General features: G+C 32.0%; 1 protein-coding gene across 3 annotated transcripts; it reads right to left on the reverse strand.

The window, feature by feature from the left end:
- Positions 1-4,014: 4,014 nt before the first annotated feature.
- Positions 4,015-19,398, reverse strand: LOC143075254 (uncharacterized). Of its 3 annotated transcripts, none has more exons than XM_076250618.1 (7): positions 19,305-19,398; positions 9,725-9,810; positions 9,111-9,275; positions 8,436-8,564; positions 6,107-6,235; positions 5,638-5,736; positions 4,015-4,947 (listed from the first exon to the last, which is right to left on the reverse strand). In XM_076250618.1, exons 1-7 carry the CDS (start codon positions 19,379-19,381, stop codon positions 4,127-4,129), a joined length of 1,506 nt encoding a protein of 501 aa, XP_076106733.1. In that variant the 5' UTR covers positions 19,382-19,398; the 3' UTR covers positions 4,015-4,126. The 3 variants fall into 3 exon arrangements, with proteins under 3 accessions (XP_076106733.1, XP_076106732.1, XP_076106731.1); XM_076250617.1 differs by lacking the exon at positions 19,305-19,398 and adding an exon at positions 13,418-13,596; XM_076250616.1 differs by lacking the exon at positions 19,305-19,398 and adding an exon at positions 11,266-11,423.
- Between the last annotated feature and the right edge of the window lie 2,685 nt (positions 19,399-22,083).

A 22,083-nucleotide genomic window follows, 5' to 3' on the forward strand; every position in this document is an offset into this window, starting at 1 on the left:
CTATTTTTGTAATCATCAATCGTTGATTGATGGTTTATTTTTTCGTGTATTGATTGATTGATTGATTTCTCTTTGAGTGCACGTGAAACAATGCTAGGTATACGAAATGACAATCACAAGGTGTGACAAGAAAGTACTACAAACGAATTTAAGTTGTATAGCATCAAAAATATAGTAAAAAAAAAGTAAAAGAGAGGCAAAATATCAAAGGAATTTAAGCACATAGTTCTAAAATAAACTGACAAAATTGATTCGGAAATGCAGACTACTATATCTATATCATAAAGCCTTTTCAGCAATGCTTAGTTCATATATCATCGTGACGTTCAAAGAGCTATGAAAATGTCTGTTATATAATTAAAAGTAAAGTTTTATCTGTATTTGTTTATTAAAATGTTTATTATACTGTTTGAAATATGCCTCAACAGAAATAACATAATATTCTCACCAACACATCTGTTATTTTCCTGTTTATATCCCGCACAACAAAATAACTGTATAATATCTACAACATCTGCTGTCCTTAAAATATATGAGACAAGTATACCATTGTTATATAGTGTACAATATGATTTCGTATTTGGTAATTGAAATTGCAAAACAGTGATGATTTACTCTATTACTAAGTCGATGATTAATAAAAGAACATTTTTGAAATAAATCTGTAAAAAAGTAACCCAAGTTCAACTTGTTTTCCTCAAATACATCTTAGTATCTTCGTAAATGATTGAGTCTTCTTTTAATTATTTTTTTATTCTTAAAGTGGACTCTACAAGTTTTATCAAATTGACCCGTACCGAGTCAGGAATATGACAGTTGGTTTCCATTTGTTTAATGTGTTTGAGCTTTTAAGTTTGACTTATGTAACAAACGGACAAACGATGTATAATAGACAGTAATAACAAAATGCATGTTAATACAACTTGGGACAAGCACTTAGGGTAAGTGGTTGGGTTAAGCTTGTTTACTAGCCAAAATCGGTGTAAATGTGTAAGCTGTAAAATAATATGAAAAAGTCAAATACAAAGGTTTGACTATATCAAAATTGACCAAAGGACAGGAAATAAGTACCGAATGTTGCGTAATAACAGGTACATCTACGTATACATCAATATCCACTCAATCCGTGTTAAGAACTATTATTTCAATAATTACATATTTTAATATGCAGGGGCACATATTTATATTGACAACACTGACCATTTCAAAACTGTCATTTGTACAATAATTTTTACATATACCAGGATTCTAAATAGCTGATAACTCATACTTAATTTCTGGTGGAAAGTCTGATAAACAATCGTACCACATCGTCATGTTTTTTTTTATACATTTAGCATTCAGTGAAATGTACAATAATATGTTACCACTTACACTTTAAATCTTTTACAAACATGTTTTCCTTCGAGACTACCACAGAATGGGATCCACATCAGAAAGCACAACACCAGATATACCTTTTTATACGATGCCATCATGAAAAGATAAACCGGCATTTTGTTTTTAACTGATTTTTGGTAAACATTTATTTTTTGGAAAGTTCAATGTTCGATATAAGTTCAGATAAATAGGGATTTTTTCTAATTTCCTTTATTAAATTGTACCAGTTGAAAATTGAACGAGTTAATTCAATTGTTTCCGTTTTCTCAAGTACACATTGTTATTTATGTTATATGTCTCATTTATCATAAATTCAATTTATATTGACAAAACAATAACTTTGCACTCTAAGCGTAGTGTCTTTCCTCAAATCAACACTCTGTTAAACTATCGATTGCTCCTGCCGGTAACATGACTCTTCAAGTACTATTCTTCCCCAAACAAATTGATAATTCTCTGAAACTGATATTATCAAGATGCTTGATTTCTTGATTGTCAACATATTTGTTACGTTCGGCATTCCAATGGGAACAAACTGTGCCCCTCTACTCGCCGACTTGTTTCTTTATTATTATTCTTTAGTTTTCTATGTTGTGTCGTGTGTACTATTGTTTTTCTGTTTGTCTTTTTCATTTTTAGCCATGGCGTTGTCAGTTTGTTTTAGATTTATGAGTTTGACTGTCCCTTTGGTATCTTTCGTCCCTCTTTTAATATGCTTCATCATAAATCATAACAATTAATTCCAAATTAATATTGATACTTGATTTGCATTCAAATTTTCTAATCTGACAACACTGTACTTTTGATATGCCTTACATACTTGTTATACCTGTTGTCGTATCTCTGTGATTGATTGTATTAAATGCTGATTCTTACGTATCGTAAAAACATTTGAAAGACTATCTAATGTCAATAATACAAATTATGAATTGAATGGAGAGTATCTCATCGGTACTCTTACTACATCTTCTACTATCTACCAACTCTTCCCGAACCGTTGAGATGAAGAAAGGCAAAGGTTTGTATCATATGTTTTAATTAACACAAACAAAACTCACAAGACAGCTGTTCTTATTTATGTTTTTGGAAAGATAAACACCTGATGTGAATCAATTAGATTTTTCAACAAACTTTTCATCGGAATGTGTAGTTGTTAAAAGATTGTGTACACATTAGATGTCTCTTGGTTATCAATATGGTAAAGTTTGATCTGATCGAATATCCCATCTCTTTTAATTTACATATGTATAATGTAAAATCACAAAAGTACTGAACTCCGAGATAATTCAAAACGGAAAGTTTTTAATCAAATGGCAAAATCAAAAGCTAAAACGCATCAAACGAATGAATTTCAACTGTTCAAATATTCCTGGCTTGGTACAGCCATTCTCTTAGGTAGAAAATAGTGGGTTAAACCTGGTATTAAAGCTAGCTTAATCTCTTACTTGTTTGACAGTCGCATCAAAATCTATTATATATGTGTTCCTGAAGTATTGCTTGCTGTGTTTTGCCTTCAGGTCATAGTTTAGTAACAACTGGTACAACAACACAATTCCTGACAGTGAAACTATTTAATCTGGTAACGGTCTGATAGGATTGAGAGTCAACCAAAGATATAAAGTCAAGACGGTTCATAACAAAAGGCCGTGCATGTACAGCCGTCGATAATGGGTAACGCCCATATCGTATAACAGAGAAAGAAAAATTAGTAATAAAATATTAGGGAGAGAAAGAGAAATGAGTCAGCTAAAAATGTAAAAGAAAGCTAGTGATATATTCTCTTTGTAGCTGATTTTAGTGTTTTCTCCTATTTCTTCTCGTCTGTTTTTATACAAGGCAAATAGGTGAACTGTTCGAATAACTAGTTTGATTTGCTTATATTTTTGTCGATGTTTTTAAATAGGAATTCAAGACAGGTATTTGATAGTCACAATATTATACACAACTTGTCAAGTATCGGTGATAAACAACATCAACATGACTTAACAAATCAGAAAATAACGATAAGCAGTCATACTAAAAGCTAAAGATCGAATAACACGACCACCAATTTTCTATTCTCATATTCATATGCTGACGTCTTTGGGAGTTTTATTTTTTTAGTATCATTTTTAACCAACATTTAATAGTATTGCGGTCATGTGAAAATCCGGTCTTTTTTTAAAAGCATTTTTGAACTGTTATCGATTTTTAATATCTGTATGCAAAAAATGAAAATACAAAAATACCGAACTCCAAGGAAATTAACAAAAATACCAACGAAACTCAAAACGGAAAAATAATTTACCAACTGGCAAAACTAAAAGCTCAAACACAAACACAAATAAATGAATGAAAGACAATTGTCATACTCCGGAAATGGAACAGGCATTTCCTTGTTCCGAAATCGTGGGGGAAATGTGGTTTTATAGCTAGATAAATCTTTCACTTATTTAAGTCTTGATTTGTGTTTAAGTCATTTCTTTCGTTTATAAATTATACTTCTCCGCAGAACATATAATATTCTGTTGAATTCATTTTCATTAAATGGGTTGAACCTTTGTATTATCTTTTGAATTGTCTCATACCATTTGATTGAATTGAGTATATATATCATATGACTTTGAGTTGTGGATGATAATGTTAACATTTCAGTTGTATTTACAACTTTTATTAGAGCATTTTACATGTTTTACATTACTATAATACATTTATTTTACAAGCATTTACAGAAAACAGACGCCTAACTCATTTCAACTGAATTCAGTCATTGCTTTGTGATATTTAGAGTCTCTGTAGAACCACTTTGACTGCTTATTGTGATCTTTGGAAGACACTCATTCTTCTGACTGCCTTTGTCATCTATCTTCAATGTACGTTTGTCTGCTTCAGTTTTAGTTTCCCTTTTCAGAGTCGAATTCATTTTCAAGTAGTAACCAGACTGGATGCTGATCCTCTTTTCGATTCTGGATTCCGTGGTTAGTCTGTCAAGTTCGCTTCCATTGCTATACCTGGTACAAGGTGGTGCATCCGTGTAGTCATTGCATTGTCTTGAATTTTTATCTTTATTCTCCGTTGTTCCCGATGCAATTTTCACATATCTGGATTCAGATTGAATGCTCTCACTGCTTGATTTCCGTTCTGGTTTTTCCTTGTTGATATCTTGGTAGCTAGCACATTTGGCATCTTTGAGTAATCCTGTGTACGGATTTAAATAGTCTGTACTACCGCCATGGCTCTTCAGTTCCCCACTGATAGATGAGAGCTTACTTAATCTCTGTGCTTCAGTAAGAGACAAGTACTGATTGGTTTTTCTCTTTGTCGTCGGTATTCTCTCTTTGATTGGCGGTTTAACATCATTGGAATCGGCATAGCTGTAAGGATAATTCGGATGTAGCTTTGAATCCGGTATTTCAGCGTAGTCATCAATGTCGTCATAGTAGTTACTGCTACAATCTCCCCTCTTCTTCTGTTGTAGTTGATGCCTGTCACTACTATTTGTTCGGCATTTCAACACGATGATCAAAAGGCTTACTACCAGAACCAGAATTCCAACAACTACACCAACTATTATCCCTACTGATATGCCTAAAATAATACATGTGTGCATGAAAAAAACAAATATTACCAAAATACTTTTCTGAACATGTTTTCTGACATTTCAAAAACCGTTTATCAGGCTTTATATTCATGTCGATGGTTGATATAGCATTCGATTAGGTTGTATGGACTTTTCCCTTTTTTGATTACTGTTGATTCATTATTATTGGTTAGATACCAATTGTGGTGTACTTCGTGGGTACAGGTGAACCACGAAATTAAACACTCATCGAATAACAAAATTTCAATAGGCTTGTATCATGAAATTAAATATCCAAGAACATGTGAGTTTTCCTTATTCCAAGAAAATTGATACCCACGAAAAAAAATGAATCCACAGTTACCTTGAAGTTTGATAGGTTAGTTGATACTCTTTTTTAAATTTGATATGCACTTACAAATTTTAATGCTACCCCCGGATATGTGTTAAGACCTAATACAATTAATTCATGTTTTAATATTTATTAACAAGTCTCTGTTTTTTTTGTTTTTTTCTGGTGTTATTTTGTGTTGTTTTTTTTTATGGAAAAAAAGTCTCTGGTTTCTCCTTTTGGGATAATGACCGCATACATTTTCTCTGTTTTTATGTTGTTAGACTGTCACATCCTTTTGTCAGTTTTTGGTTTATACTCAACTTATACTTAAACACGATTTGTATATACAATTTTAACAAAATACCATCATTATCAATTGGTTGACAGACACCGTCTTCTGGATTGCAATCTTGACAACTGCATATCTTTAGGCAGCCCATTCCATATTTACGAGCATCACATGCTAAAACAGGAACAAATGCTATTATACTTTATTGTAACATGATGTCAACAGTTTTTAAAGTTTGATGTTATTTTGGGATAATTTTGTACGATAGGGAAGGATAATATTCCTTCCTACTGTTATTTTAATTTGCTTTTTATGGATATAAAAATTCATCATTGATGAATGCATGGCATGTGTCATTATATCTGTGAAAATGAAAATCTAAAAAAAAATTAAGAATTATTCATTATTGTAAACAACAATTAAGCAAACAGGATATATAGAATTAAACTTTAGTACCAGGCACCAATAATTTCCGTGACAATTAGAGACACTGACTAATGGTCAATTGACAATGTACTTTAAAATAATGAATAACAATGCTCACTTTCATTGCAGTGCGATCCTTGTTTCCCTGTTTCACAATGACAATCCCCTGTCACGTGATGACATTGATGATTGGCTGAACAACTGCAACGGTTAGCACACTCAATACCATAGTAGCCAGAGGCACATTCTAAAAACATAAATATTATGCTATCAACTGCAAACTTCAATTAACTATATACTTTAGTCATCCGCTTCTTGATTTCGTATCTCACAAGCGATGTCTAGTCTAGGCCTCTACTTTGAAGGCTAAAATGACCTGCTTGAATTGCTGCATCTTAAACGAAAATATACTTTAACACTTTGTGAAAACAAAAAATCTTCTAATCGAACTATGATAGTATTTTTAATATAAGAAAGTAAACTCACAAAACTACCGACCTCCGAGGAAAATTCAAAACGGAAAGTCCTTAATCAAATGGCAAAATCAAATCATAAAACACATTCAACGAACTATCCTATTCCTGACTTACTAGAGGCATTTTCAAAATGTAGAAAATGGTGGATTTGACCTGGTTTTATAGCGCTAAACCTCTCACTTGTATGACAGTCGCACCAGATTCGCATGTAACTCCGCATTCAAATATACACTTAGTACCCACATAAATCAACCCATTATATCAAAAGCCTCTATTAAATCCATTTTGAATAATAACATCAACATTGACATTTCAGTATATTCTTCAAACATTTGATTATTGTTTGTTCTTTGTTTTGCGTCGGCTGTTTTCATATCATAAACATGCGATTGGTCTCGTAGGTTTTAAAATTAGAACTCCATATTTGATTCGGATGGACCAAATTCACATGGAAATTGGTAATCTGATCTTCGTTTTTGAAATACTTACTATACGGTCCATCGTGATGACATTATTTTTTCAAAGTTTACATTTCATAACATTTTTGTAGAAATTTAAATTTTATTCATGAATTGTCAAAGTTAGAATCTAAAAATCAAAACGCTCTGACAAATTTCGGAAATTTCTGAAGGCATAACCAACAAATGTCCTTTAAATCTTAGAATAATTGGTCAATATCAAGTTTGTTGATTTGGGTTTTTATTAAAATCAAACTACATGTTGATTTATATTTCAAATGGCTTTCAGTTTACAACCGGGGTCGTTTTGTTTTTCACAAGGTAATATGATGTCATAGATATTCAAGTATTGTTGAAGCTAATTTATTTCAGTTTTATATTGTATATGACTTTAATTTGCTTGTACCAAAAAGGAGAAATATTCACATACTTATTTTACTGAATAATAGACTGAATACATCATCAAATAAACATATATGTTCTTCTCATATATGTTATGATGGTATGATACTAAACCCCTAACGGGAAGGATTGTGCCTGATGTTCATATGATGAAATCATAATCTTTCAGTCAGTTTAATTGAAGTCTGGAGCTGGCATGTCAGTTAACTGCTAGTAGTCTGTTGTTATTTATGTATTTTTGTCATTTTGTTTATTTTCTTTGGTTACATCTTTTGACATCAGACTCGGACTTCTCTTGAACTGAATTTTAATGTGCGTATTGTTATGCATTTACTTTTCTACATTGGCTAGAGGTATAGGGGGAGGGTTGAGATCTCACAAACATGTTTAACCCCGCCGCATTTTTGCGCCTGTCCCAAGTCAGGAGCCTCTGGCCTTTGTTAGTCTTGTATAATTTTAATTTTAGTTTCTTGTGTACAATTTGGAAATTAGTATGGCGTTCATTATCACTGAACTAGTATATACTGTTTAGGGGCCAGCTGAAGGACGCCTCCGGGTGCGGGAATTTTTCGCTACATTGAAGACCTGTTGGTGACCTTCTGCTGTTGTTTTTTTTTCTATGGTCGGGTTGTTGTTTCGTTGGCACATTCCCCATTTCCATTTTCAATTTGATTTTTTATACATAGCTCAGTATCGGAAGTTAAAAGAGTAAACTTACTAATGAATTTCTCTATTTGTTGCAGTGGATGTTAAATGTATTAAATGACAATATATGATGTGAATGTACATCTATTCATTATCATTTTGCTTTTGTTTTATTTTTAATAATGTTTTGCAGACGATTTGTGCTTGCTTAAGCTTTAAGTTTTAAAATTTCTTTCTCATGAAATTCACTTAAATTGTATATGCCAAAATATTTCAGTTTTTATTCTGGAGTTAATGCGATTCCTCAGATTTTTATGTATGATCTTTCTTTTCCCTCCTAATCAAATTATAAGTTTTGAACCTTTTTATACTATTGTTGCCTTATTCTACTGTTTCCTGTTTTCTTCCAGTACGAATTGATTTATTAATAAGTTTGTTTTATAAACATAGAATATTAGTAACTTACTGTTGTCACAATGTTTTCCTATCCATCCTCTATCACATGTGCACTCCCCTGTCTTTTTGTTGCATACGGACGTTTTAGAACATTCACAGTCGTATATACAACTAGGCCCATAGAATCCTGCACTGCATTCTAGAAATGATTGAAATATAATTGACGTCGTATCTAAATTTAATTTTCTTACGTTTAAAACAAATGTAATTGCTTCTTATATATCCATTCATTTTTTAGAAGTTTTTGAGGAAATTCTTTATGCATAGTGACAAATTTCCAAACAATTTTAATATTATGTTACTGAATGTTACAGTTATTCATTATATCCCTATCTTATAGGGATGTTTAATTACACCAGTATGTACATATATTATGCATTAACTTTCTCATACGAAGATATGTTTACAAATTGACTTATATAGTGTAAAATAAGGCTCCATTATACATAGACTATCCATTATCCTGAAACAAATAAAGGTAGTTTTAGTTTCATGTTCACCAACAATTGAGTGGATGTCACAATAGCAGGTTAGATCTGTATTTTACGTTGTTTTTTTTTAACTCACCGTACTAGTATACACATTGCAATAAATTTCAGTACATATATTCCAATTTCAAATCATTATTCATGTGTTTTCTCCTTTTTTTATGGGAGACTCCTGAATACTATAATAATTGTCTTACCCTTATCACATTTCGGTCCAGTAAAACCTGCTTTACATTTACAACCAGCCTTAGGGTCGCATACTTCTTCACCTGTACAACTACACTTCAATTTACATTGTTGCCCGTAGAATTGGCCAAGACATGGAATACTACAGTTCTGGCCAAAATAGCCTGCGGGACAAGCTGAAAACGAATATCTTGAATTAAAAAAAGAATTGATTTTGTTTCAAACTGTATCAAATACGTAAAAAACAAAATAGCTGCAATTATGCAGTAGTCGTTTTTTTTAACAACATTTTTTTTCAAACTTTCGTGACAGAAATCCCATCGATTTCATTTTTGTTTCCTAAAAATATCGGACATATATTGTAGGTCTGTGTACTAAATTTTGCTTTTTTTATGCAACTGAGTCTTTTACGTTCACAATTTCAATCCTTGTATTCGTGATATCTTCTTTTAGAATTATAAAATATCCGCATGTTCCCATTATTTTCAATAAAAAAAAGCGATAATCCTGCCACATTATAACACAAACATAGGGGGAAAAAATACTTTTGTATAAATTTAGTGGCGGTAATACGCCTCCGTAGAAATAACTATTAATAGGATTTCGATAAAAGGACAGTATTTACCTAAACATCGGTTGTCCACTTCCATGAAATCAGGACAACATGTCATTTCCAATACTTTATGGTAGTTTCCATCTGGCTTCATTCGTCTAAACAGAACAAAATAAAGAAACTAATATAGTATTTTGTTCTTCATTTCAACTTGAAGTAAATATTTACTTAATTTTTCAGTTGTGAAAGTAAAGAATCACAGTCTTAAAGGGGCACTTGTTGTCAAATTCTGATATTTGATTTATTACTTAAAGAAACATTTATCCAAATTGTTAAAAGTATTAAATAAACAATTTACAGAGCATGGGTTCGATAATATGTAGCTTCATGTCGGTTTAATTATAGTCTTGATGCACGTGATTATTTATCAAGATTGTGCTAAGAATCTTGTACGTGATAAGCACTACAAAATAAAAATACTAACTTTATAAAAAAAAACCTACCTATCCTTAAAACAAGAAGAAAAATGAAAAGGACACAGTTTATAAAATGTATCTACAATTGTACCAAATCCGAATTGAAATTCAAACGAATAGTAAGAGTCAATATAATAACGACATGTAAATGTAAAATTATGCATAAACTAACAAATTGATTGGTGTTGCCATTTAAATATTTTGTTCTAAGCAATGATGATATCAAAATATTTGTCTTTGACATACACTTACAGAAATATTCTTCGATCATAAAGTATGTTTAAATGTTAAGTTGCTGATGAAAAACAGTATAAGACTGTATTTATATATTTTTTCATTTCATACTTTTTAAAAACAGCCAGATACAGTTAGACTTTCTCAATTCAAATTTTACATTTTACATTTTTAAATGTTTTTTTTCACATCACTTATACTGTGCACACAAAAACAGGTTCACGGATTAATGATTACGTTAACCCAAGATGTGCATGAACAGTCAAAAATGTATGTAGTAAATTAGTAAGTTCTAGTAATATACACGATACCATTTTATCTGTAACAGATGCGCATTTCGACAATCAATGTCTCTTCAGAAATACTCGAGGCCAAAATATTTGAAAATCCACTGTCTATTTAAATATGAAGATCTATAAACAAAAAAGGACCAAAAACTATAGCCAACGCTGGGCAAGGAATCAGAGCTTTGCAAGAGGAAGCAAAATTATGTAACAGTACATTTTTATAAAATTACATCTGTACTTTCATGCCAGTAAAGTAGACTTGGCTGGTGATACCCTAGGGGACTATCAGTCCACCAGCAAAGGCATCAACCCTGTGTTATTAATAACGTCAATGGTATCAACTTATCTGCACCAGATGTGCATTGAAGTTTTCCTGATTTAGTGTCTCTTTATTCAATTCTCAGTAAATAAGCTTATTTATACAATGAATGTAAAACGGTAAATGTAAATTTAAAAGCAACTGTAGATGACTCGTACGAAAACATTAAGCGTATCCGAACTTTATCAATAAACAATAAAAAGCGGTCTAGAATTGTCGAACTATATGAATTAACGAACACAAATGTTATTATTACTATGAGACTTAAGTAGCATTTACTGATGTAGGTATACTGACCTTATATGTTTAGGACATGCATTCTTATCTAAAGTATCTAGTCCAGTGGTCAAATCGCTTACAATCAGTAAAAGTATCAAACTGAATGAACAAAGATCTTTAACCATAACGAATTCACAATAATTCCTTTCCACATTAGGTACAGTTAGAAAATAATTTCCGCGTCTAGGTATCAAATTTTTATAAAAAAGTAAATATGTCCGTTAAAAATTATGATTGGTTTAAACAACTTGAAGTCTGCATAGTATGGCACTAAATCACTAATGGGTAGTACATTGTTTTAATCTTTTTGAAAGTAGATCACATTTTAATCGTTTAACAAAAATTTCAAACCACCATTTATATATCAGTTGCAACTTCAAAATTTCGTTATAAATGTTTTGTGAACTTAATTGAATCAACACAGTTTTAATCAAACTACATTATATTTTGTAGTACGTATTATTTGGCTTTTTAACTATTTTGATCTGAGCGTCACTGATGAGTCTTATGTAGACAAAACGCGCGTCTGGCGTATAAAATTATAATCCTGGTACGTTTGATAACTATTGTATGGTATTTGCTTATTAAAGTCAGTAACCCCTTACTTGTGTCCCTCTCACGCAATCACATAATATAACTATAGAAATCGCTGCATGCACTTCCTAGTGACATACATGTACATTAAGAGTTGCTTTTACTATGTATGGTGGTGCTTTGCCAAGGATTTAAATCCTTGTTTATTCATTGTCAGTTCCAGACGATCTTTGGTCCATTTGAAATGTCGATAACAAAAATATGTACACTCAAGATGCAAGAACATGTAATGTTATTCCAGGCGACAGTAGTATATTGATGTTCCAATCTTGCAAATCGATTGAAAAGAGAAAAATCATGGTAACTCACAGCAAATAAAACTTGTAAAGAAAAGAATTGAAATTAACTTTAAAAGCAACCTCACTCAGGCATGCACCGGAAAGTAATCTTCAAAATTTTGATGGTTTACAAATGTATGTACCTACAGAAGAAGGAGAAGAACTTAAAGAATTTCGTGCAATTCAAATGGAACGATATATAGTCAGTGGACAGGACAAGCGGCAACCACTATGCGTGCATTGCCCATCATGAGAAATAACATTCAGTAACATTATACAAATTGAGAACAGAACACCTGTTCAAATTATAGATCAAACGACTATACATATATATAAAGAACAGAGAGACCGCAAAAAAGTCGCCAGTGAGTCGAAACACCGACACATTGAATCGGTCGATAGCTAGCAATAGTAATTGTGATTGCAAAATTAATGAAGTATCTTTTTTTGTTTTTCTTTGTCGTTTGCAGCAGTAGTAAGGACAATACCCCTGTTAATCCGTATATGTTTTAAAATTTATAAATATATAAATAAATAAACGTACATAGTCCATGTCAATTTCAAGAATATGAAAACAGACTTTCGACTTGAGGTAAAATCCTTATTTTCCCGTTCAAAGGGGGTATATAATATGTAAGTACTAATTGAACAGTGGATTATTTAATTTTAGATCATTTATATATTTAATCAAACGTAACTAAAGAATAAATAAATAGGTTTATCATATGTTTAGTAGTAAATACAGTAGTTTTCGCATATGTGATAAATAGCCTGCTGTTTAATCAATATTGCACAACTTTGATGCGCAGCCTCTATCGCATACCCTTTATCATACCCCATACTCTTTATCGCATACCCTTACTTTTTTTTTACATAAAGTTTTTTTAATGACGTCATTGTTTGGTATGTGACGTCACGAAGGTCAAGTTTTCATATTGTATGCGACGTCAAGAACGTTAAGTTTTCATATTTTTTGGCACACTAAATGCAACTATAAAAAAATACAAAAACACAAATAAATACAATAATAAACAAAATATAACAACAGCACGCAAATTGTAAAGTAACCCAGGTGCTTCTGATAAGTAATTGAGCAGTTCTTTTAAGGCCTTTGAAACAAGACGAAAGTAGAACTGAAGGTAACCTAAAGGCCCTTGGGATGATATTGATGTCTCGGAATGATACGACATATGATACGGATTTTGCCATGTATTATTCTCTATATAGAAAGTAATAACAACAATGAATAATGTGTTAATCTTTCATGGTGATATCAGTAAAATATTGTATCTACTGACCTTTTATACCTAGGACAAGTATAATTCTCTTTTGCACTTAGTCCAATGGTTAAGTCGCTACCAAATATGAACAGTAATAATAAAAGTGAACAAATATTTTTAGCCATAATGCTTTCACATTTTCTGTCTCAGCATAAAATAAAATTAAATGATAACCTATAGACATAATATATGTCTGTGTATCAGTCTAAATTTAAAGTACTCATTTCCGTTTGTATACACGATGGTTTTTCAAAATCCTCAAGTTTCAATATTATGTCAATATTTTTTATTATGTACAGTTCGTTGATATAACCATTTTTAATAGTATTGAATGTTTAATCTTGTGAATGAACGATTTACTAAATTTTATACAAATGTCATCTTTAAATACCCAGAAAACATTTTGCAAGAAATGCATTTAAAAGTATGAACGATTTTATATAATTTCTAATTGACTAAAGACTAATTTATAGAGTATATTACAGTCATCGACTCCTTAATTTGATAACGTTATAGACAAGTAAACTTAAAATTTCAATTTTGATGTATTTCCATCGAACACTTTGGTTTTAGTGAACATCATTCGTGCGTTTAGGGGAATTAACACTTCTCTTTAAATGTTGAGCGAGTTGTTGGAAAACTATGATGCTATATTGCACAAATTATTCGGCAAATTGAATTCTCATAATTAGCAATCAGCATTGCTTTCATTACGGAATTTTGATTAAGTACCTAAAGAATTTACATAACTTCTAGTTAAACCTGCACAATGACGTTCTTTTAGGCGCTTGATGAACGTTGATAGTGCAGGGATACAGGCGATCCCCTCTATCTGTTAAATGGCGTCTCAAAGGCGCGCATAATTGACGATTTTTTGTTCGGTTAATGTGGTCTGTAAACTTTATCAGTCTAACAAATATATGAAATGTATCAATTCATGACATAAAATCACATGTTGCATTTCTATAGATATTGACAATGCATTTGTCAAGTGGAATGGTATCCTTTTTATAATGACTTTTTGAGAAAAAAATCTTATCCTATAATGGAAAGTTCATATGCACTACTAATTTTTTCAAAGGTCAAACTATAGGGTTGTGCGGCATATTTTCAACGTTTATATGAACCGAACATCTAAGAGTTGAAACTAAAACTGAATATTTTACCTTTACCTTAACTTTAGGATTACCACAGATTTCAATATAAACAATATGCATATGCATATTTACTGGTAACATTCCAAAGTTATGTCTCTGTGAGATTAAACATAGAGATCCTTACTGGGAACTAGTATGTAAACGAAATTCATTATCTATGAATATTATATTCACCCCAAAAGAGGAGTGGTTTGAGAAACAGCTGTATTTACAAAGTGTAACATACACCCACTTACCAAACCGAGACACAATGTAACTTCTATCAATCCCATTAACTGTGAAGTTCTGATTTGAGGTAGACCCTACCCTCCCAAGTTCTGGGCGGCTCAAAACGTTGGAAAGATGGAATAAATAGTTTTTTTTCAAAACGGTAATTTATAAAGAACTGCTACTCGGAATAATACTTACAAGTAACACATTATAACGGAAGACAGCATACTGTTACAGTTGCAATTTAACTGGTTGTCGCAGTTATTATTAAAGGCACGCATACGATCATTCATTAGCACTGGCCATAGGGCAAATAACTATATGTTTAAACGCACTCATAGTACGAATAGACAGAACTGAAAAAGAAAGTTAAGTATACAAACTTTCATTAATTTTAAGAAAAAGAAAATATGGGAGCATACATGAAAGTATGCATGATGACACATAAAATACGATAGATAAAGTAAATCTTTTATTGGACGAGACGGGATGTATTTAATCTAAATATGTAGCAAAATATTAATGTATACTTGAACTTGCTGTCTTAGCTTGTAGATTTTGAAATTAATATTATACCATGCTCTTTATTAGACTAAAAAGTAAAACCACAACAGAAATGAACTCTGGGAAAAATTCAGAAAGTCCCCAATCAAAGGGCAAACTTAAAAGCTCAAACACACCAAACGAATGGATAACAACTGTCATATTCCTGACTTGGTACAGGCATGGAAGGAATATTTACTTCCATGGTACAGGTAACTGCATGTATATTCAAACCGGTGAAACAATAGTACATTATCAAGCCCCTGGGTAAAATTGCCATCTGATGAAAAACCACTTTATATTTATTTAAACTTTTTCTGAAACATATCATATTTTGTTTGAATGCTGTCTTGTTTTCTAGTTGGTTTATGTTAGTGTCGTTATGTTACAGTTAAGTCATTCATTAGCAACTATCATTATTATTATTTTACCAATTCTCTAAACCCAATTTAAATAGCATTTATAGACACAGTTTAAATATGTGATTTCTAAAGGAGTTTTTCTTGAGAATAACATGATTTTCTACTGACTATATCTTAGTTTCGATCTGGCAGGTCATTTGTTTGATTATCGTTAGAGTAAAACATGTAATATATAACTTTGAGTAACAGTGAAGATTGTTGAGCATTTTGACATGTTCTTTGTTCCTGGATGAGGTTACATGTCTTGTCATAGCCTGATACTATGTAAAAAATAACAAGTTCAAACCGGATTAACATATTCTGCTAAAACATTTATTGTTTCTGTTGAACAAATCCATATAACGTTATACGCTATTTTTCATGTAAGTGCTATATTTATTTTAAACATGTTACAGGCATAAAACCCAATCATATATGTAACCATATGACACATAAATAAATATCTGTCTACAAGAACTCTAACAAGAGCGTTCAAGCGGAATCGACTGCATAAAAATAAGAAAAATAACTGACAGAAAAGTTTGTACACACACATTAAGTGATCGCATGAATAAGACATCATAGGCGACCAAGGTCGGAATTATAAAATTTTAATCGTCACAAATGGCACACGGCCATATCATATATCATTGGATTCGGAAATATGTGTAATTTGAGATTCTACTGGTCGTCAAAAGAAAATATGGTGCAGTTTTTCAGACATTTTAATCATTTTTAGCTCACCTGGCCCGAAGGGCCAAGTGAGCTTTTCTCATCACTTGGCGTCCGGCGTCCGTCGTCGTCCGGCGTCCGTCGTCGTCCGGCGTCGTCCGTCGTCCGTCGTCCGTCGTCGTTAACTTTTACAAAAATCTTCTCCTCTGAAACTACTGGGCCAAATTTAACCAAACTTGGTCACAATAATCATTGGGGTATCTAGTTTAAAAAATGTGTTCGGTTACCCGGCCAACCAACCAAGATGGCCGCCATGGCTAAAAATAGAACATAGGGGTCAAATGCAGTTTTTGGCTTATAACTCTGAAACCGAAGCATTTAGAGCAAATCTGACAGGAGTTAAATTGTTTATTAAGTCAAGATCTATCTGCCCTGAAATTTTCAGACGAATCGGACAACCCGTTGTTGGGTTGCTGCCCCTGAATTGGCAATTTTAAGGAAATTTTGCCGTTATATGGTTACTATCTTGAATATTATTATAGATAGAGATAAACTGTAAACAGCAATAATGTTCAGCAAAGTAAGATTTACAAATAAGTCAACATGACCGAAATGGTCAGTTGACCCATATAGGAGTTATTGCCCTTTATAATCAATTTTTAACCATTTTTCGTAAATCTTAGTAATCTTTTACAAAAATCTTCTCCTCTGAAACTACTGGGCCAAATTTATCCAAACTTGGCCACAATTATCTTTGGGGTATCTAGTTTAAAAAATGTGTCCGGTGACCCGGCCAACCAACCAAGATGGCCGCCACGGCTAAAAATAGAACATAAGGGTAAAATGCAGTTTTTTGCTTATAACTTAAAAACCAAAGCATTTAGAGCAAATCTGACATTGGTAAAATTGTTTATCAGGTGAAGATCTATCTACCCTGAAATTTTCAGATGAATCTGACAACCTGTTGTTGGGTTGCTGACCCTGAATTAGTAATTTTAAGGAAATTTTGCTGTTTTTGGTTATTATCTTGTATATTATTATAGATAGAGATAAATTGTAAACAGCCATTATGTTCAGCAAAGTAAGATTTACAAATAAGTCAACATGACCGAAATGGTCAGTTGACCCCTTTAGGAGTTATTGCCCTTTATAGTCAATTTTTAACCATTTTTCGTAAATCTTAGTAATCTTTTACAAAAATCTTCTCCTCTGAAACTACTGGGCCAAATTAATCCAAACTTATCTACAATCATCTTTGGGGTATCTAGTTTAAAAAATGTGTTCGATGACCCGGCCATCCAACCAAGATGGCCGCCATGGCTAAAAATAGAACATAGGGGTAAAATGCAGTTTTTGGCTTATAACTCAAAAACCAAAGCGTTTAGAGCAAATCTGACATGGGGGTTAAATTGTTTATCAGGTCAAGATCTATCTGCCCTGAAATTTTCAGATGAATCGGACAACCCGTTGTTGGGTTGCTGCCCCTGAATTGGTAATTTTAAGGAAATTTTGCTGTTTTTGGTTATTGTCTTGAATATTATTATAGATAGAGATAAACTGTAAACAGCAATAATGTTCAGCAAAGTAAGATTTACAAATAAGTCAACATGACCGAAATGGTCAATTGACCCCCTAAGGAGTTATTGTCCTTTATAGTCAATTTTTAACCATTTTTCGTAAATCTTAGTTATCTTTTACAAAAATCTTCTCCTCTGAAACTACTGGGCCAAATTAATTCAAACTTAACCACAATCATCTTTGAGGTACCTTGTTTGAAAAATGTGTCCGATGACCTGGCCATCCAACCAAGATGGCCACCACGGCTAAAAATAGAACAGGGGTAAAATGTAGTTTTTTGCTTATAACTCTGAAACCAAATCATTTAGAGGAAATCTGACAAGGAGTTAAATTGTTAATCAAGTCAATATATATCTGCCCTGAAATATTCAAATGAATTGGACAACCGGTTGTTGGGTTGCTGCCCTCCAATTGGTAATTTTTAAAGAAATTTTGCTGTTTTTGGTTATTATCTTGAATACTTTTATAGATAGCGATAAACTGTAAACAGCGATAATGTTCATCAAAGTAAGATTAAATAAGTCCACATGACCTAAATGGTCAATTGACCCCTTAAGGAGTTATTGCCCTTTATAGTCAATTTTTAACAATTTTCATTAATTTGGTAAATTTATGTAAATTTTTACCAAATATTTTTCTCTGTTACTAATGGGCAAAGTTCATTATAGATATAATTGTAAGAAGCAAGAATGTTCAGTAAAGTAAGAACTTCAAACACATCACCATCACCAAAATACAATTTTGTCATGAATCCATTTGTGTCCTTTGTTTAATATGCACATAGACCAAGGTGAGCGACACAGGCTCTTTAGAGCCTCTAGTTCTATAACCGTGCCACTTTTTAGCAGTGTACCATGAAGTGAAATTAAACTCTTTTAATAATCGACTTTTTACTCTTCCGTCACCGCACTATCACGAGAACCTAGACTTTTTTAACGGACATGAATGGAAGAATTTAAAAAAATTTATTAAACAACAATTTTAAACTTTATATATTAATATTTTTTTAAGAATTAAACACAAAATTATGAAAATCCGTATGTATAACCACAGTTTGCTTTAAAGAATGAAATATTAACAAGCAGAAACTCTTTCTTAAAAGAAGCAACTAGAACAGAAAACCGTCCGCCAAAGTTCATGTATTTTAAATTCGAAAAATCATACTTCCAAATGTGCACCACTTAAGGACGGAGTTAAGAGATTTAATAAAAACACTATTGTCCTGCAGATTACCTTCAAAATCAAATTTTTGACTATTTTTGTACAACGCTTCCACAAAACGACAAAAAAATTAGCATGGGCAGAACAATAATATAGAAAGAATATTAAAACATTATAACTTACAAATTATGATTGCCACATATATTATCTCCTGTCACAGTAGTCTTCGCTTGTTTTGCACACCATAAGATGAAAAGCATCGATATATAAAACCTGGAATTTATTTTCATATTCCTACTTTTAAAACTTGATCTCTGATCGTTTGATTTTTTATCATTATAATTTGAGTTTCACATTTTACTCAAACATATATAAAACCGGAAGAATTATTCACAATATAGCATTAAAAAACTGTCACGGAACAATGCTTTTGTATTATTGGTTTATGAAACGTACTGTATATGTATTCCAAAAATATTTACGATATATCAAAAACTTGGCAGTTTTTCAAAAACCGTTTTCGTTTTGAAAACAATTTGCGAATCGCTACTGGCTATTTTCATCGTTTGGTTGCTGTCGCCATTAAAGTCATATGCAGCTTCAAATTAAAAAAAGAATGTTGTAAATATTTTTATCACTAAATGGCTAGTTTTCATTATGAAATAGGTACATAAATTTTTTTCTCAAAAACATTTTATATAATTTGTCCAAATTTAGAACAACTTTACTTTTATTCATTGTTTACTCTCAGTTTACAATTCGCCAATATGTTTTTCGTATGCAGTTAACTCAGTGTCGTGACCTTTGTCATGAAAATCCGCAGATCACAATACGCATGGATCTGTTATTAAAATAAAGTATTATCTTATTGTTCGTGTTACACAGGTGCTCAATATCCATACTTTTTTGATTTTTTACTATAAGTTGACATTTGGTAAACTACGGCTTCAAACGCGACAATTAATTAGCTGTCATATTTTCACATGATAACTGACCGAGATATTCTTTTCGACGATTATACGTTATCGATACATAAAAATGATACAACCGTGCACAGAAAAAAAAGTTTATGATATATACATTCATAGGTTCAAGAATTGGATTAACATTATGTTTCACCGGTCACTCGTTTGACATGACCTAAGTATACATGTGTTTCAATAAAAAAAATATTAATGAATGGTCCTTAGAAGAGCGAGTTTGTAAAGACTACATTTAATATTTGATGTAATTTTACGTTTTTGAATTTATGATATATGCTATATGAAATAAATATTTACGATTATTCAAACGCTGGGTTCTTCTACACTTATGGAGGAATGATATGGTTGATTTTGGTACATGAAAATCGTTATGATGCCAGAATATAAGCAGTGTTTACTCTTTTACGGGCATCGGACGTGTTACTCGTGTTTACTTCCGGAGATAAAGCATCTGATATAGGTAATAACAGTTTATGTGGTAATGTCTCGTGCAGAATCATAGAGCATTACCAAATTAACAAATACAAAGTTATCACAAAATCAACATCTGTCACACTTAATTGACGGACCAACAGAAACAACACAAAAACGTATGTCAATAAGAAAATTAGAAAAAAAGAAAGGCGGTTGTCTTTTTCAACAGACTGTCGGGATTCCAATGGGAACCAATTGTGCACCTATTCCTGCCGACTTTTTTCTTTATAATTGTGAGGCTGACTTCATACAGGAACTTCTTAGAAAGAAAGATAAGAAGTAAGCAATATCCTTTAATTTTACGTCCCGCTATATAGATGATGTTCTCTCACTTAATAATACACAATTTGGTGACTATGTTGAACGAACTAATCCCATCGAACTAGAGATAAAGGATACTATAGATACAATTACGTTTGCCTCATATCTTGACTTACATCTAGAAATTGACAATGAGGGTCGGTTGAAAACAAAAATATACGACAAAAGAGATGATTTCAGCTTCCAAATTGTGCACTTTCCATGTCTATGTAACAACATTCCAGAAGCGCCTGCATACGGAATATATATCTCCCAATTCATACGATATTCCCGGGCTTGTATTTCCTATCATGATTTCGTTGATAGAGAATTGTTAATCACAAGGAAGCTATTAAACCAAGAGTTCCAAATGGTGAAGTTGAAATCACCCCTTCGTATATTGTACGGACGCCATCACGAGTTGGTTGACCGTTATTGAATAACCGATTCAGATGATATCGGATATGTTCCTTATGTCGTAACTACAATACCCTTCCTTTTTCACGAATGTGAACTACCGAATTGGACCATTTACCGGATTTGTAATAACATAAGCAACACGACGGTGCCACATGTGGAGCAACATCTGCTTACCCTTCCGGAGCACCTAAGATCACTCCGAGTTTTTGGTGGGGTGTTGCCTAGGCTTTAGTTTTATGTTCTATGTCTCTTTTGTACTATTATTTAAAAATTATAAATGGAAATGGAGAATGTGTCAAAGCGACAACAACCTTGCCTGTTTTTATTTTTATGTTTTAGCCATCGCGGTGTCAGTTAATTTTCAATCTATGAGTTTGACTCTCCTTCTGGTATCTTTCGTCCCTCTTTTCTAAGACACAATCTTTTGAATTAAATTATATTCATGCCATTATTATTATTATATTTTGTGATCAAATAATACACCACATATAACCAAAAAATGAAAATGAAATTTCACAATTTTCAGTGTTTACTATTAATTTGCAGAAATCTTGTTTATATAAAGATGAATAAACATTACTGCATAATTTACAGAGCAGTTTTCATTTTAGTAACGACATATTGGAGATGTCACGCAAAAATTTGAAAATCAAAAGTCTTAATATAACTCAATTTCAGATTGGTTATAAGACACGAATTAGTGTTTCTTTCTTTTTCAATGGTTCTATATATCTATATAGCTATATGTTATAGCTTTCAAGATAATAGACACAATAATAAAATGA

The sequence above is a fragment of the Mytilus galloprovincialis genome, chromosome 5 (assembly GCF_965363235.1).
Source record: "Mytilus galloprovincialis chromosome 5, xbMytGall1.hap1.1, whole genome shotgun sequence".
Lineage (NCBI taxonomy): Eukaryota > Metazoa > Mollusca > Bivalvia > Mytilida > Mytilidae > Mytilus > Mytilus galloprovincialis.